Below are 18300 nucleotides of genomic sequence, written 5' to 3'. Positions count from 1 at the left end.
CTCATCTTATCCTCGACGATTAGAAATAACTTCACCTTCTCCGATGATATTATGGCTGTTGCTGTTTACAGTCTGTTAGAATGGGCTCAACCGAAGATAGAGCTGTGTTTTTTTTGCTGTTGTTTTCGTTTATTTTTTCTGTCTTTTTATAATTATTTTGTAAGCTCGACTGAGCTTTATATACTAGTTCTTAGTCCTTATCTAAACTTATTTCGTACGGAGTAATTAGTACCTGTGATACCTCTACGTTAATCGAGGCACTTTACCTCAATTTTTTTTTTGCTCAGTATTTTGATTTTCTTGTGCGACTCGACGTACTATAAAAAGAGTTTTTAGAATAGAAATTACTACTATTATTTATAAGTTACTTTGTGATATTTTTTTTCTATCATTTCGTTCTATTCGGGTGCTTCTTTTTAATTAGTCGAGTCGGGGCAGGGGGTGTTTGTGGAACTGTCCCTCTTCTCGTGCCTCGCGCCGAGACAGTTGGGGCAGTGAAACGGCACCTCCTCCGCCAAAAATATGTCAATATAGCTCGAGTAAAGTTCAAAGTTAGATTACAGAATGTTTAGATTATTGGCAACGTCGCTAGTAAAACTATTGTATTTTGAAGTTAACGTATTTTTTCTTATTATTACCTTTTTATTCGTTATGTAAAGATGTCATGTTATATGAAAGTATTATTAAACGCCCTGAGATAAAGAAGTCTTACATTTATTTATTTCTAATTTATGGAAGTAAAAAGCTCATTAAGTACCCGGTTCAGACAATTTGAGTATTTCGTTATCAGCAGAAGAGAATGAACTCGTTGAAAAATTGGTAGTGTCAAAAAGTTTTTGAACAAGTTACAAGAAGTTTGGAACTCAGCAAACAAGCAACGATGTCCAAGGTTATTCCTGGTATTACAATGATTGTCACTGAACTACTCAGACTCAAAGAAGAAATGAAAACAGATGTCATCATGAAAGCTTTCTCGGAAGCTTTAATAAAGGTTCCGTTTTTATAAAACTATTCAGATCCGGGGCTGCATTACTAATTACAATAGATTATGATGAAAATTGAAAAGAAATATTTTTTTTTTCAGCTGATAGACAGCACATATAATTTAGGCTATTTATCTCTAAAAACAATTTAAAAAATAAATGAAAGCAATAAAGTAATAATTTCTTAAAATTTGTTGCATTTTGGCTAAAAAACTAAAAATTGAAAAAAAAGAATTCTATTTCTAATTACCTACCTAAAGATAAAATTTACGATCTAATGTGAATAAGCAGTAAATGTCCGAATTTTGATTTTCGACTCCCGTAAAAATTATGATCAATCATTTTTGAAATGAGAAATCAAATTCAGTCTCCAAAATAAACTGCCTGTTCAAAAAATTTGAAAATCGAGTTATTTTCGATTTTCAATTTTATAATATTGCTATGATATCAACAAGTCCAACTCTTGCTGCCGATAGTTAGTCATGTAGTTGACCCAAAAAAGAATCGAAGAAAATTGCCTGAAGTGATCAATGTTTACAATCACCTGAAAATAGGAGTAGATTCCGTCGATCGAATGAAACAGCAATACTCGGTAGCAAGATACACACGACTCGCGTGTCAAAATGTTTGACGACCTGGCCTTTCGTAGTGAAAGAAACTCTAAACATACCGTACTTGAGAAATATCCATAAATTTTTTTTAGCTCAAAATTTTCATGAAATGTTCAAAAAAAATTTTTTGAGATTTTCGTTTTTCTTGTAAAATTTCAACTCACTTTGTGAAAAATGTGCCGTTTATGCAAAGCAGTATCTGACACGGCGCAAAAAAACACGTTCACCTGAAAACGATGCACCCGAAAGAGAATCTCTCGGAGCGTATTTTTTGTCCGGAAGGCCGCATTGCTTCCACAGAGTCGTTTTCGTGTGAAAAAAGTGACAAAATTGGCAAAAAAATGACTTTATATAGCTCTAGAACCCGGAGCTCACTCAAAAAATATGTAAATAATTATCTATACTCAGGAGAGTGTCCTCTACCAAATTAATAAAACTGCCCCCCCCCCCCTCAAAAAATGGTAGTTTTGAGGCTACATATCTCTATCATGCCGAGCAAAAAATCCGAAATGTCCATTTCTTGGATATCAATGAGATACCTACTACTAACGAAAAGCCTCTTTTTTTGTCCTCAAAAACGACCCATTCAATTGACACTTTTTCGCACCAGGACTGCGTAGACTACCTACTAATCAAGGAACAGTATCCTAACACACCAGTAACAAAACCCAGCACCAATCATTCAATTCAATTACTACATCATTCCAATTCACCATCGCTATCTCATTCATACTTCAGCTCCAAGTGCCAACACTCGCGATCTGTTTTAATTAAACGAACAAAACGGAAGTCTTTCTAGCAAGTACATGTAAAAACCTCGCACACTACACCTCGCATGTAATCGTAAATTACCACAATTGAGCTTTCATTACCTACGTACTGTATACATACAAGGCAAGGCTCGCGAATATCCATCCATATTCTATGTTACAATAGGCAAAATGTGGTTAAACTGATAAGGGTGCATTAAGTGCAATTGAGAATATTATTATGTCATAGTATAAAAAACTGCTGTCCATCCACCCGCATCGTAATTCTCTTTCGAACATCGCGCCATCTAATGATCGCATATTTCTTACACTCCACCACCTCCTCTTCATCCAGCTCGGTTTTTTTTTCAGCAATAAACGTGACGTGTGCGGTAACTCCATTACATATGCGTACGACAACACGACACGTTCAATTTGAAAAAAAAAAAGAGGAAGGAAATAAAACCGCAATCGTACAACACCAGCGAGCAACGTGCATCCTCTTATAATGATGTAATTACATCATACCAACAACATAGGCTTTTTTTTCAAATAGGTATAGGTACGATACGATGTACTTAGCCTACTGCGTACACGCGTTATTAAATTTGCGTGTCTTGTTAGAATTTTTCACAAAGTACTTACAATTACACCGCAATCATCCATTGACATTGACAACAACCAACATAATATACAATACGCACCCCCACGTAGTAGGTACTACATGTACATACATTTATACAGGATGAAGAATGGAAGACAATACAGGAAATGCAAAAAAGTAAGCCTAATGAAGCACACCTTTCGATCGAGTCAACTTCTCGTAATTACCACATAGTAGCTATCTATCATATTTATTATACTTTTACTTAAGTACTAGGTATAAAATTAAAATGACTTCTTAAATACAATCGAGTCCATTATAATTTTACTTCGTTTTTTATTTTACGTACAAGCTGTATTATAGGAGAAGAAAGGGAGAGGACAATAATAACGAATCCATCATCGTGTGTACGCTTCGAGTAAGCGTATGACTTTTTTTTTCTCTCGCATATGATACATAGCTTAGGAATGCATGAGTAAATGTACACATCGAGTAAATGAGCATTTATAGGTATACCAGATATGTACCTACTACCTATATGCCTATATCGTACATGAGTCATAATCTCGTAGCACCGGTATCGTCCTACGGTTCCCCAGGTGATACAGACAAAACAAAATTCAAACGCACAGTCTGGTTTACTTTGTCAAGTGATGACAAATCGTCCAGATACGCGAATACGACGTACCCTTGACCTAGAACACTATTTTTTTGGTGAAAAAAAAAACAATCATTGCACAACATCAAAATGTGGAGGCGAATAATCGATGGGATTTGTATGGAAAGTGAAACTACTTTAAAAAATTACTCCTGTGGAAAAAAATTAATGCAGTTCGTGACACTCTTGAGTGCACTTTTCCATACACAAATTATCGGATATACAATGTACATGGGTGTCCGGTGAGTGGATGGCAATACTTGAGATTTGGATACAACCAGGTTTAAGAAAAAAAGGTTATGTAAACGTGTTGCTTATCTTCAAAATTGAAGGGGCAAAATACGTTTTCAAAACATGAGGGTCAAAATCCAATTTTGACCATGGGGGCTTGGGTACTTCGGAAAACGATCAAACATATTCTATCATGGCCTTTTGCCCAATTTGCAAATTGAATGATTAGTAATTTCAAAAAATCGCAAAGGAAAAAAATAAATGCAAAAATGAATACTTACTTTTACTACGTCAAAAATGAACAAATATTGTTACGATCATTTTTTTTTAAAGTTTTTAGAACTCAAAAATTGCCAATTTAATAAAACTCTCGACGAATCAAAAAATTTTGAATTCCAAAAACTTTTTAAATTTTAGAGTAAGAAAAAAAAAATGATCATAACAAAATTTGTTCATTTTTTGATGTTAGTATTCATTTCCGCATTAATTTTTTTTCATCGTGATTCTTCGATTTTAAAAATCATTGGTACCCTCTTCAATTTGCAAGTTAGGCAAAAAGTCAAAATTGGTAATATTGTTCATTTTTCAAAGTACTATCGACCCCCATGGTCAAAATTGGATTTTGGTTGTTATAGCTTTTGAAAACGTATTTTGCCCGTTTAATTTTCAAAATAGGTACCATTGTTCAGTATCTTCTTAATCGCAAATATTTGAAATCGAAATCACTCACCCCAATTCAAAATTCTCATCTTTTGACCTGCGTACCTATCGTTTTTTACTTGATAAAATAGTGATGGATGCTCCGGCTGCTTCGTATATTCTGAGTGTCAAAGGTCATTCTGGCTACTCTGCATGTCGTAAATACCATACAGTAGGGGAAAGTGTAATTCTACCAGGACGATGTAGTAAATCCGGTGGTGAATGCAAAGGAATTTATTTCCCAAACTTAGATGCTCCAGAACGGACTACTGCCGAATTCTCGAGGCATTAACAGCACCCCTACTTCAGCTTTAAATATGCCAGTATTAAACTAATCCAAAACGAGTTCTGATTCCGAAAACGAATCAACTATAATTAAGTTCCATTCATTTTCATTTCAGATGTTTGTTTCAAATTTTTAAATATTTCCCCTCAAGTGAAAACTATAAACTGGAAAACGAGCAGTCAAAGAGAAAAAGTTCACGCCTGCTGCCAGAGATGGCTAAGGACCAAGTACGAAAAGTCAAGAAAAGTAGAAAAAAACAGAAAGAAGTAAATTCCGACCACACAGCATTGGAAAATTTGAATAGGGAAATAAGAGTAGAGACGTCAATGTTGTTACTGTGGATTCGATAAATGATGCCGCCGCTGCTGCAGACAGCCCATCCATAATTTTGATTGATTTTGTTCCTCAATTAACAACAACAAATGGTTCTGAGCAATTTTTTTAATGTAAGGTTTTTTCTCAGTTCATAACATTTGATTGAGTTAGAATTATTAATGATTGATAGTCGGCCTTCCAACTGGGGGGCGAAGTTTCAGAACGCTTTTGCTTATCCCTATGGTAAAAAATGTGCAGGTAACAAATATCTAAATGTGTGAAAATATGCCTGCACAAACTACAATCCTAATAATGACTAGAATGAAGCCAAACATCACGAAATTGAAAATTCAACTTCGGAATGTGAAGGCAGAAATGGAAAGTCCACCGGAAGTAACAATGTTTCGAGAGGAACTTTCATTCTTAAAACAAAATCCCAACCTTCAGCGGAAGGGTTCACACAAGGGAATGAAGGAATGTAGGTTGAACACAAGTATACAAAGCATATTTATGAATTATTAATAATCTGGAAGCAGAAACAACACCTGGAACCTAACCTTTCCAACTAGAAAGAAAGCGCAACATTTCCCTTGTGTTTTTTTCTATGATTGTGTGTTATGTATTGTAGGTAATCTAGTGTTGGTAGGAGAAAATCGCAAGAGATTGAGTAGTGAATTGATACTTAGATGCAACATATATCATTCAGCAGAAAGTGTTTTATTTCTCAATGTTTGACAATGGAAAAGGGCTGTTTTTTAAAAGTAAGGTACTATTTCTGCTCTACTAGTCTCTACAAGTTTTTTTTGGGGCGAGTGGGAGAGGGATGAGTTGAAATGAAGTATTTATTCACACTAATTTTGTTCAAAAAAGAAAAAAAATACTTCGATGAAAAAACTTGAAAATTCCCACGCATAAACAGCTCAACATTTTCAATTGCCCGTCTAAATCAGAGACGCGGAACACAACCAGGCTACAGTGTGTATACGTACAGCACCTATTTCTGGGATGATCTCGTAAAAAAATGAAATACGTACAGCACCTATTTCTGGGATGATCTCGTAAAAAAATGAACTACAAAGAGTTACTGGAATGGACCGAAACATACGTAAGTTGCCAGCCGAATACTGTTTCAATATTTTAAGACACGATGTTAATGTAACAGAGTCAATTAAGAGTAAAATAACTAAATCAGAGCGTTTCGGCTTAAAAATAAGACATTGAAAATTTCAGCCCACCCATGCCCCAAACTTCTGTTCTTATGCAGATTAACAAATTTTTTCAGCAGGATGCCGGGTCTCAAAATAACAGGATTTTGATCAAAATTCACTAAAAACCTTCATTTTAAATTGAAAGCTATTCAAAAATATATTTAGCCCGGGAAATGTACCCCTGAAGGTCAGATAAAGTCCTCAAATATGAAGAATTTTCTAAAAAAAATAGTTTTTTTTCACTCTATCCCCCACCCAACCTGCTTTGGGAAAAATATCCTAGTTCCAATACATGACATTCGAGACTCTGCGTTGATCTAGGATATAATGGCCGTCAAAATACAACATCACTTTTATTCAGGGCTCCATTAAGCAGTTGAAAACTTGCAAAAGCTTAACTTATTTGTGAGTAAATTCGTGTTTTAAAAATATTTTCTTCTCGAATATTTCGCATAAATTATGCCGAAATATCTAAAGACATCATTTCTGAAACTGGAGAAAAATTTCGGAATACAGTGGTGCCAATTGTTTTGTTCACTAATGGTAAATTTCAAAATATTGAAGAAATTATATCATAAAGATTTTTGAAATTGGCACCACTGTATTCCAAAATATTTCCTCAGTTTCAAAAATGATATCTTTCGATATTTTGGGACAGTTAGGTCAGGTACTTACCTAACAATCAATGTGATATATTTAAGAAGAAAGTGTTTTCAAAACACGAATTTACCCTAAAATACTTAGACAATTGGCAAATTTTTCAACCGCTCAGTAGAACCCTGAAAGTAGGGTTGAATTTTGAAGACAATAGCCTAGGTCGACACAGAATCTCAAATGCTATCTACTGGAACTTGACCATTTCCCCAAAAACGAGGTGGGTATGGAGCTCGACCTAAAAAACTACGGTGTTTATAATTTCAACCAAGTACACCATTTCAAGGAGAACATTGTTTTACAACTCAAATTCGACCACAAACTGAAAGGAAACGTTTGTCAAGAATCGAGTTTTTCTTCTATGAAGCAATTATTTAATTCTTGGAAAGATGAAGAGCGTAAGTTGACGAATACTAGCTTTTACGCTATCATCGGATCCAAAAACATCTTCAACAATTATAATCACATAGGTAAATTTTAATAACATGTTTAGCCCAGTGCAAGGCTAAGAGAACTGGAAGAACTATTAACAAGGGTTGATACAGGAGATGCAAACTTTCTAACTCTCCCATTATTGATACAGGAGGCGGATAGAACAGAGCAGCGATGGATCAGAGAAGTACGTATTTATTACATATCACTCAAATTACAGATTAACATCTGAATTTCAATTTTTAATAATTTTTTCCCCCTATTTTCTAGACAAACCCTATGTTACGTCGCGTTCTAGACAACATATTTCAATAGCTAGAACGAACCATCCATAATTTTTTTCAAGTGAGTAATAAAGCATAATGTATGTACCAATTATAATTATAATATTACCTAATTAACTGATTATTTTGGTTTTTGTGTTGTTGTAAATTCTTAGAGAGAAATTCAGAACGAAGTTGTGAATCAACTACCGTCTGTGCCAGCCATGGCAAGACTCAATCAATTAAGAAATCAAAACGCCGATCAAGTGCGTCAAGTGTCTAGAAGTCCATTGTATAATTTATTCAACGAAGAGGCCGAAATAATGATTCTTAATTTTTAAATAAACTATGTAGTAAATAAAACAGTTGAAAAGTTTTTGTGATTTGTATTTTTTTATGTGACGATGACGGATTCTCGTTCGAGATCTTCCGTCTTAATCAACCTTTGAACCAATGAAATGGATGCACTGTTTTTTTAGTATTCATTCAGGCTAAACATTTTTGCTTCCCCGTGAATTTACAACTTGAGTGAGTATACTGATCGTTTCGATTATAAATTCGTCGATTTTTCCACAATTTATTCGTTTCCATTCGTTTCGCTATAGGTTCCAAAAAGGGAAGATCTGCCATAAACAATTTTGAAACTGTAGCGGTAATAAAATCACAAAAATTGAAAATGGTAATTAATAATCATTGAAAATTAACTTATTACCTCATAAATTAACAAAATACTAAGAAGTTGATCGATTAAAATTTTAATTATATTTTTTCTTTTCTTTTTCAGTAGATGCAGCTTTATCTCATTGGAAGGATCAATTTCACTTGTAGACTCACACAAACAGCCTGCATCATCGTTTGTTTTTCATCTGTCAGAATTCGCAACAATATCGATATTGTTGAAGTTATTAATGGTTACAAGAGTCAAATGGCTTATTGTAAGTATTTACTTTTTAAAAAAATATTTGGCTGTTTGAGTATTGTATTATATTGTTTTTTATCCCAGGTATACACGAGTGTACGTGGATACTAATATAGGTATAGGTGAGTTGTTTTTATCATAAAATTTGTAATGTTAACCATTTTCGTAAGTTGCTATAAATGAAATGGAAATTCTTGTTGTTTTATAAAATCTATTGTTCTAAATTGACAATGTCTGTGAAAACCTCAATAATTGAATACTCATTGAATCGAATGCAGTTGAAGCTTCACGAATTAGCACTCATGGCCTATGAAGAAATGTACTTATACGTAAATTAAACGGTAGTTTAGTAAACATTAGCTGTGAGTCTGTGATTTTCGTTGCAGTTGGCAGTCATAGCAGTTTTCAGGTCATCTAAGCTGACGTTGCTGGTGATTAAATGGGCCAGTTTTGGAATTTCATTCAGCGCAAATGGATTCTGTAATTGGAAAAGTAACGAATGGTTTATAAATTACTTGTTTCCATCAGATTTGTCAGAAAAAGAAGGTGTAGGTAGCAGCTACAGGGCGCCCAGAAATATCGTGAACCCCTAACAAAGTTTTCTGCTAAATATTTCGGTTGGTCACAGTGAATGATAATAATGCCTGATAGCACATGATTGGTTGTTGGACTGAGATAATAACATTCAACCAATCATATGTATCTATTTCTTGTTACCAACCTATATTTTTAATAAAAAACTTTCTTTGGGGTTCACGATATTTCTGAGCACTCTGTACCTCAACCTATCTATGTATAAGCGTCAGTATTATAGTATAATTTGTTGGAGGATAGGGGGGGGGGACACCAAGGCCAACACTATAACACAAAATTCAAGATGATGTGCTTTACCACTTTACCTCGTTAATATTTATACATCGTTCGTGAAACTCTCGAATTGCATCTTCGTACAAATCGGAATGATTTTCGGATACAAGTTTTCTCGGTTTCTCGGCTTTTTCGTATTGTACATTTTTGTATCCGTTATTTTGCAAGTGATCGAATATATTTTTCATCGTTTCCTTGATGAAATCACGATTCTACGAAACAATAATACATAGATATACCTACATAGGTAAATACATACAGGTACCTATAGGTATTATGGAGCCTACATATGGGTAGGTTGCGGTAGCACAAGTAAGTAGGCTACTAACCTTAACGGTGCGCGATTTTTCTTCATTACTCATTTGTTGATCGTAATTAGTACCGACACTGAATTCTGGTTGATTTTTACTCATCGCTTGGGCGTCAGCTTGTGACTGCATATCGTCTGATAATACTCGGGTTGAGTCGAGCGCGAGTCCCACTTTATTGGCATCGCGCTTACCTTCGAATTTATAACCGATAAATTCTTGTAATTGACTTTGTCCGACTCGCAAATCGCCATATATGTTGACATGAGTGTAAGGTGTTTCAGCTCTTACATAGTTGAATTGATCGTATAGTGTTCGTTTAGCTCCGGATTTGAGTTGACGTAGCTGTTGAAACATACGAGTACCAAAAACGACTTTTATGAGTAAATAATACAGCGAGTTGGGGGGAAAAAAACTCATACAGTTTGCGTGAGAAACCCAACTTTTCGGTAACCTGATTTTTTCCAACGACACGACCAACGACTCAAAAATTTAGGTTTACGTACGTAGGATTCACTCGCAGGGAAATACTGGTTCCTCGTTCACGAACGAATGAATCAGTAATTGAACAAATTTTCGAGGGACTATAAAGTCAAAACTAGACATACTCGTATGTACTTTGATGTATCAATCAATAAGAATTGTAACTAATTCGTTCTCGTTCCCAAAAGATTGGTTCAGACGAGAAAAAATCGTTTGCGAACGAATGAATCGCTTAAAAATCAAATTAGGTGTTAACAAAAACTGAACTCGATTGTCGATTTGTTTACGATCGGTCTGCTCAGAATCAACAAATCATTCGAGAACGACAAAAAAGAGAAATATACCTAGCCTAGGTATGTATGTACATATTTGTATGCAAACGAACTTGTCAAGTATGGGTTCATAATGGCCGGAAGATTCGGTGTTTTATGTTTATTTCTCCGGCCAAAAAGTAGAAAATTTTTCTATTTTCTAGAAAAAGTCCGGGAAGGATGCAAAATTTACTCGCGTCGTTGCGGCAATTTTTAGCTTAAAATTTCACGTCCGACCAATGTGTCTTTTATTAGTTGCATACCTACGTATCATTATTATAAATGTATTTTATTGTTTTGTCTCCCAAATGAGCATCAGACTTACTCGATCGGAATATTGAGTCCACGCAACACCGTACAAACTACCATGACAGAGATTTTTTTCTGGGAAGCAATACACCAAATGGGCATGTTCTTCAAGGGCAGTCGAAGTGCTCACAAAAACTACGAGTATAATAAAAAAAAATTAAAGAAATTGATAACTAAGCAATAAATTGCCTAATAAAATAAAAAATAGAATTACGTGGGTACCTCCTATACGAATCTAGTGTAATATTGCATGTAGTTTAGTTTGGGTAATACAATACAACAATGGGTACCCAAACTTTCCTCATATGGAAAAGATTTGAAAACAGTCCGCCTCGCCTCACCACGCCCGTGTCACGTCATTATGTTACTAGAATTGCATACTCAGTTTGCCGTAAATAGTGCAGCTAAATCTTTATGGCTTATTGGCTATATCTTTTAAATGCGACAAATCGTTTTTAAAACAAATCAAATTGAGCGACGATCAGAAGGGAAATTCGCAATTTTTTTTCTTCGAAAATGCATCATCTTCGAGGCTCGTGTAGACTAAAGGCTACACCATCCTCACCTCCCCTCCACCGGGGTGACAAACACTCTGTGGCTTAATCCGATTGTAGCAATTTTCAACTCAAAATGAACCATATACTTATCTTCTGACATTTATGTAAAGACGTTACACAGGGCAGATTGAAGCAAAAAATGTATTCCCGCAAAGGTGTTGTTTCGTTTTACTCGTATTGGTATTGTTTACTAGGCCTATTTATGTAGGTTTTCATCGCAACGCACGTGGACATGAAAACTGTAAATCAACCATTTTTGAACTGTCTTTCTTGGACCACCTGTAGCTGGAGTTGGGCATATTATTTTCAAGGTTACTCGCATGTACGTCTATTAACTCGTATGACGTATGCCAAGCCATATCATACGTAGGTACATGTGTATCGAGTGACAGAAAAGTTTTAAGGTACCATGTCGATCATCGAATTTGTAAGTACGCCAAACGATGAGTATGATGAAAATGATAAAAATATGCGTGGGTACGCAATAATGTCTACTTTAGTCTAGTCTAAGCGATTAATTTGTACCTCTGCTTTTGGGTGCTATTTCATCGAATAGTGAATCAGCAAACGATACATCTGCACTCACAAATACCTGCAAACGAAACATAAGAATGCGTTTAAATTAGGCGGGTAGCACCTGCAGCAACGTGTTCAAAAATATCCAGCACCCTCGTCGCCCAAAACAAGGTTTCAGAATATAGTCGAATAGATATTAGGCACTTGAGTGTAAGTAAGTGTTTACTTTTTTGAATTTTTTCTCCTTCGTCAATTTTTCCAACGTTTGTTTTAGTTTCGCGGAAGAAATACCAGGTCCAGAAGGAAACGTTAGGTATTGATAAGTGCTCAATCCGGCAATGTACACGAAAAGAGTATCCTTCGGACCGCTGCTGAAAGTACACACACGAAACAAAAACCAAAACGAGATCAATTTACGTAATACACGTGCAAGCGCAACTTCTAAACTTGTAGCCGTACAGTAGCACGTTTTTGTGTAGGTAATATCATAATTATCCTTCATTTTTGACAATTCAACCATTTCCTTTCTGAACACTTTACTACACAAAAACGGGCCATTGTGATACACCTCATAAGGCCAGGAATGTAGCACAAGTTGAGCTTTGACCATGAGGATTTGTCAAAGATCGCCTTCGGCGCTGACCAAACTCCATGGTGACGTACACATACTCACACATGTACATTGTAGACTAAAAGTTTCGAAAAAAATTACCTTTTGATCACTGGACCGCTGGCCAACGAACCATTTCCAGTTATGACTCCGATGAAGTTGTCTGCCGTCACTTTCTGCACAGAATAAGTACAGTCATGAGACATTCGCTTCGCGTATGGCGACATGAGTACACCAGTTACCCACGTGTAGTTGTTGTACTACGTACCTAGGCTATCTACATATGTAAAGTTACACCAAATTACCTACTCTTATTTCATAGAACAAAAGTAAAATAAGGCTTATACAGCCTATCATGATTCATGATTCCGGAAACAGGGATAGGACCAATCACAAAATCCGTTTTGGGATTGCATAGTTAAACTACGAGTTTGAATAGATAGACAAAACTAGTTTGAAATTTGTTCTCTTGTTGTGAGTGAGAAAAAACAGTGCGAAATTTCTAATTTGAAATTTATGCGAGAAAATTAATCCTTGAATTTGGAAATTTCAAGTTGGAAGAAAAAAATTCTCAAAAGTCGAGCTGGTTTCCTTACTTGTATTATTTCGTACGTTGGCTTTATGTATAGTCTGGAAATCTAAAATGTCTCATGTATTTTCATTTTTATTTTTTTTGCGCGAACATGAAATGATTTCAGTCGTAGGGATTTCAACAAAATTCGCTAAAATTCGGTATTTATGTAGGCTTGGTTTGGTGTACGAATTAAGGGGTTTGAGTGGGGATTACCACTTGGATCAATATTCGGGAATGTCAAAATTTTTAGAATGGGGTAGAGAGGGGTGGTAAAGACCGAGAAAGTAAAACTGAAATCCAATCGATAGGAAATCAAAAATTACACGTAAGAACATAACCAAATATAGCCTCCTAGATTAATTTGGAGAGAGAAAACGTTTTTTTTTGTGTTTAATTGACCTTAAAAAATTTTGTGTCACGCTCTCCACCCCTCCACATTGACCTAAGACGCTGAAATTTGGCGTGTCCATTGGGGGAAGGGAGGGAGTAATCTCTTACAGCACTGATGTACCGCACCTACATGAGTTGAAAGTAGATATATTTCTACGAATGGTTTACTTACCTCGCCTGTGTAATCTTTTTTAACATTTTCGTAAACATTTTTTCCTTCCGGATGGTTTCGAATTACTCCTTTTTCTGTGTTACTGAAAAAATGTACACATAAAGTAGGTACACCTTTATACCTAACACGCGAGTAAATTATACATATGTATCTATGCTTATCGTAGGTCTAATCGTATAGCGAGTAGATCCATCAATGAAGTACACAAGTACCTACTACCCAGGGACTACCTACAGGGTGCCCAGAAATATCGAGTACGCCAAAGAAAGTTTTTTGCTTAAAGTATAGGTTGGCAACGTAAATGGTGAAATAGAAGCATATGATTGGTGGAATGTTATCACCTCACTCCAACCACCAATCATGTGCTGCCATTATCATCATTCACCGTGACTAACCGAAACGTTCGATAGAAAATTTCTTTCAGGGTACTTGGTATTTCTGCGCACCCTGTATGGTAAGTACAGGAAATAGGTAGGTAGTTTGAAAGTATAGGTAGGACTTCACTCGCAGTCACAGCGCTACCACGCCGTACCCTTCCTAGACAGAGAAAAATGCAGCGCACTTTTTACTATAAATAATGAGATTTTGGATGGACTCTGAAAGTTTAACGATTTTTACTAGGCATAAATTTACGTAACAATTCTTTCTATAAATTATACGAGTAATTTTTACAATTCACTTTGAGAGATATTTTGTAGAAAAAAACAAAAATTACCATAATTTATAGTAAAAACTGACAAATTTTCAGGGCCCATCCAAAATCCCAATATTCATAATACAAATTCCAATAAAAATTTCTCTCTATGTATCTTTCATTCTCCAGCATCCGGCCTAGTGTATACTGTGTAAGTGTACATAAGTCAATCTCTAACATTAACCTACCTTGGATGATTGGCGAGATCATCGTAAAACATGGTAATTATATTGGAGCGTGGAAATCCGTTTGCAATCAATGTTTGATAAGCGTGTAGCACAGTGGACTGAAAATAGAAATGCGCTATATTAATGAATATGCAAGTACGAGTAGTAATGAATTTTCGCTAAATAGCTACACGAGCGCGGTCGCGGTACAATGGACTTGCAATTGAAGACGAAATCGACTCATTAATATTACAGAATTGCGAATTGCAGTTCTGTTAGAAAAAGATCCGAAACTACCCAATTCCATCGTCGCTCCCTTCACAGCTCGACGAATCCAGCAGTATAGCTGATTCACTTTGAAGACGACAATTTAAATGAAGCAGGTCCATCAAAAACGCGCCGAGGTACAAGAATAAAAGGAGGCGTCGAATCCGAAGAAGAATCCAACGAGCAAAAGCCTCCCTCGGAAGATGACGATCTTCGAGATCCAAGATCGAAAAAGTCTTGCTGATTGTGAGTCGCAACATTTGTACGCTCAAAATCTATACCTATCTTTTCCGAGCCCAGATTTAATTAACTTCTCGAGAACTTTCACAAATGAAACGATTCAACGTTTTTATCATAAAATGCTACATGAAGTTTCGGTATTCAAGTCTAAATGCAGCAGGTGCCCCATAAAAGGACTTGAATTTTTTCAGGTGTTTGCATGATTACAGCAAAACGGATTCGGTAGTTTCAAAAGCAGCCATTGATGCTTTTATCAACCACCTATGGTATCTTAATGAAGAAATCGACGACGCGGAGGTATAGACGCGATGCATCCCCCCCCCCAGAATTCCTCATCAACAACTGGAGGATTCCGATGAGGAGGCGGTAGACGATGTACTACCGATCGGAGAATTTGACGAGATTGCCGAAATGGAGGTGGAGAAAATAGTAAGTAATGATTCTACTAGTAGTATTCCAATTCTAATTACCGTAACATACTGTACTAAGTATCTTATATCATTAAATATTAATGAATGCAATTTAGCATTCTGAGAAATATAATATGGAAGTACTATATATTTTTGATTACTTGTTTTATTTCTAATTTTTGCATCAAAATATCCAAAATTCAGTGGCTTTGAGTGACCTCTAAATAGCAATATTTTGACAAACTGTTTAAATTGTATTGTTTAAAAATAGAATTTTGACCAAAATTAAGGGTAGTCCTATTCATTATCTGAATTTTTGATTTGGGCCGAACCATAACCTACGTAATATCAAGAGTACACAATTGTAGTATACATAGGTAGGTACGAGTAGGTACAGGTTGCGCAGAAATATCAAATACCCTGGAAAAAGTTTTCTGCTATAAATGTTTCGGTTCGTCATGGCCACGGTCAAAGATGATAATAATGATAACAAATTGTGATGACATTCCACTAATCATATGCGCCTATTTCACGTTGCAAACCCATATTTTTAATAAAAAACTTTCTTCGAGGTATTCGATATTTTTGCGCACCCTGTATGCGTCTCTACTTACAGTAGACCTTCGGTAGGTATGTATGTAATGTACAAAACACAGAGCATGCACAGAAATATCGAGTACCTCTAAAGAAAGTTTTTTGTTCACTAACTGTAGGTTGGCAACGTGGAATAAATCAAAAATTCCTGTGATTGGTGGAGTATTCACGAGCAATCAATCACGTGTTATCATTTCTGCTGTTCACTGTGACCAACGCGAAAAACTTTTTCCAGGGAAGGAGGGGCGCTTGACTTTTCGGCGCACCCTGTGGAGTGTATTCGCTGATGAAGCGAGTTCCTGAAACTCTTGTTTCTTCAGTGTCATCATTCGTTTGGTTATTTTAAAATGCATTAAACACCGAAAATTTGCAATTTTAAATTTACTACCGATGTTTCCATATTTATTAATAGATTTTGAATATTTTCAGAAAAACGATAAGCCACGTGAATTTATAAACATCGTAATCGTAATGGGCCGAAACATGAAAAGCCATTAAAAGTTTCACTTGTTTCGGCCAAACTGACAACTCACCTTGACCCCAAGGTGTCAATAGTTCAATCGGAATCTCAATATTTAAATCATTCACATTTCTTCACACTCATTCCGATTGATTTATCTGTGAATTTCGTTTTAGCGAATTACATAAGTATTATGTATCTATACTTACTCGAGGCAATAGCACGTATTTGGCAGTTGAATATAAATATGTACATCTAGTACAACTAGTACGAGTAAAATGGCTGAATTAGTAAGCATACCTGATGTCCATAATGCAGCCATGATTTCGTGGTGGCAACCAACACAGCGAATTGCTTGCTGTGCGCGTAAATAATACTGTTCAAACAAACCAACAAAAACAATAGTGCCACGTGCGATTTCATTTTTTGTTTTTCGGTTTGTTTCTGCTTTCTGTTTTATTCTGTTTCAATATTTTGGAATCTACTCCACTAATACGAATAATGTTGGGTATAAGTCTAACTACTGTACACGAACGCGTAGATAATGAGCACGCGGAAAACAATTTTACTTTATGCTTTCGAGATAATTGACTAGGTAGGTAGTATTTATACTTATACGAAAAAATTAGTCGACGACTACGCGAACCAACTCGTTTCGTTCGATTTGTGACTGGATCAAGTACATACTCACGAGTACCTATTATTTGATGGCGATGGTTTTTTGCAACAAAAAGTACTCGTAGATATGGACGAAGACGAGTACTCGAATCGAACTGATTATATCCTCGAGTGTTTCATGTTGAGCGATTTGACTTGAACTGTGTAGATATCGTTTTTTTTTCTTTTTTTTTTTAATCGATTGATTGTTTGTTTTTTCTGCGAAATCCCCATCAATGTGGCCATTGCCTATTGTAGAGAATAGAAAAGAAAATCTGGGGAAATGGTTCGAATATCTCATTTATAGCTTATGCAGCCGGCTGCGCTGGCAGTGGCAGCTATTCAAGCCATCATGGAAGGGGCGGGGTATGTTCAGAAACAATTACCCCTTTGGAGGTCCTCTAGGTTTCCATGTTGGGAAAACAAATTGCCTTGAAGAGTGTAAAAGGGTACCTCTACCTACCCTGCCTAATTGTTCAAGTCACGAAAAAGTTGAGCATTCAAAGAAACATCATTTTGAAAAAACTCAAATCCTTCATTTCCAACAAAACAAATGAATACAAATTAGAAATTTTTTTCAAAAAATTTCAACACCTCGAGTGAAAAACATTTGTCAAAAGCACTTTTTAAAAATATTCTTTAAAAATTAACAAGAAAAAAAAAGGGAAATGAATAATTGAACGATAAATAGGGTGGTTAGCACGATATTTTTCACTGATTAACACGATATTTTGGCTTAGGTACCAGTGAGCAATTCGAAATCAAGAAATCAATGCAACAAAACGGTACCTTTAACACCACAATAACGCTTAAAATCATTAAAACATCCAACTTCCAAGTTCCAAGCAAAGGAAATGAAAAAGTTGATTTCTGCAAATGGACAGGATGAGTGTGGCGAATAAGTACTGAAAAACCAGAGCTGCGTCCAAAAACATGTACTTGTCCATTACTAAGTACATACTACCTTTATGAAAAAATTGACTTGCAAACATGTACTGGACCTGCAAATCTGATTAAATCTTGTGCAGGCACCCTTGGCAGTCAAATCCATCCTGTTGGATCAAAACATCAAAACACAAACGTGGGCGTCCAGCGTCAACAC

At 35.7% G+C, this 18300-nt stretch overlaps 1 protein-coding gene across 2 annotated transcripts; it reads right to left on the bottom strand.

Moving 5' to 3' along the window:
* Positions 1 to 8803: 8803 nt before the first annotated feature.
* Positions 8804 to 17267, bottom strand: LOC135841010 (legumain-like). Of its 2 annotated transcripts, none has more exons than XM_065357788.1 (10): positions 16842 to 17267; positions 14592 to 14689; positions 13710 to 13791; positions 12676 to 12749; positions 12190 to 12334; positions 11973 to 12039; positions 10907 to 11025; positions 9809 to 10132; positions 9512 to 9691; positions 8804 to 9090 (listed from the first exon to the last, which is right to left on the bottom strand). In XM_065357788.1, exons 1-10 carry the CDS (start codon positions 16962 to 16964, stop codon positions 8959 to 8961), a joined length of 1344 nt encoding a protein of 447 aa, XP_065213860.1. In that variant the 5' UTR covers positions 16965 to 17267; the 3' UTR covers positions 8804 to 8958. The 2 variants fall into 2 exon arrangements, with proteins under 2 accessions (XP_065213860.1, XP_065213861.1); XM_065357789.1 differs by having other exon boundaries at positions 12190 to 12331; positions 16842 to 17261.
* Positions 17268 to 18300: the final 1033 nt, after the last annotated feature.

Source organism: Planococcus citri, chromosome 3 (genome assembly GCF_950023065.1).
Source record: "Planococcus citri chromosome 3, ihPlaCitr1.1, whole genome shotgun sequence".
Lineage (NCBI taxonomy): Eukaryota > Metazoa > Arthropoda > Insecta > Hemiptera > Pseudococcidae > Planococcus > Planococcus citri.
This window is presented reverse-complemented; position numbering and strand designations above follow the sequence as displayed.

Excerpts from the sequence above, each read along its gene's own strand:
- LOC135841010 (XM_065357788.1), bottom strand. The coding sequence starts at position 16,964 with ATGAAATCGCACGTGGCACTATTGTTTTTGTTGGTTTGTTTGAACAGT. Across the intron at positions 12,750-13,709 it reads AAAAAGATTACACAGGCGAG|AAAGTGACGGCAGACAACTT; the intron begins GTAAGTAAACCA and ends TATTCTGTGCAG. Across the intron at positions 11,026-11,972 it reads AATAGCACCCAAAAGCAGAG|TTTTTGTGAGCACTTCGACT; the intron begins GTACAAATTAAT and ends TTATACTCGTAG.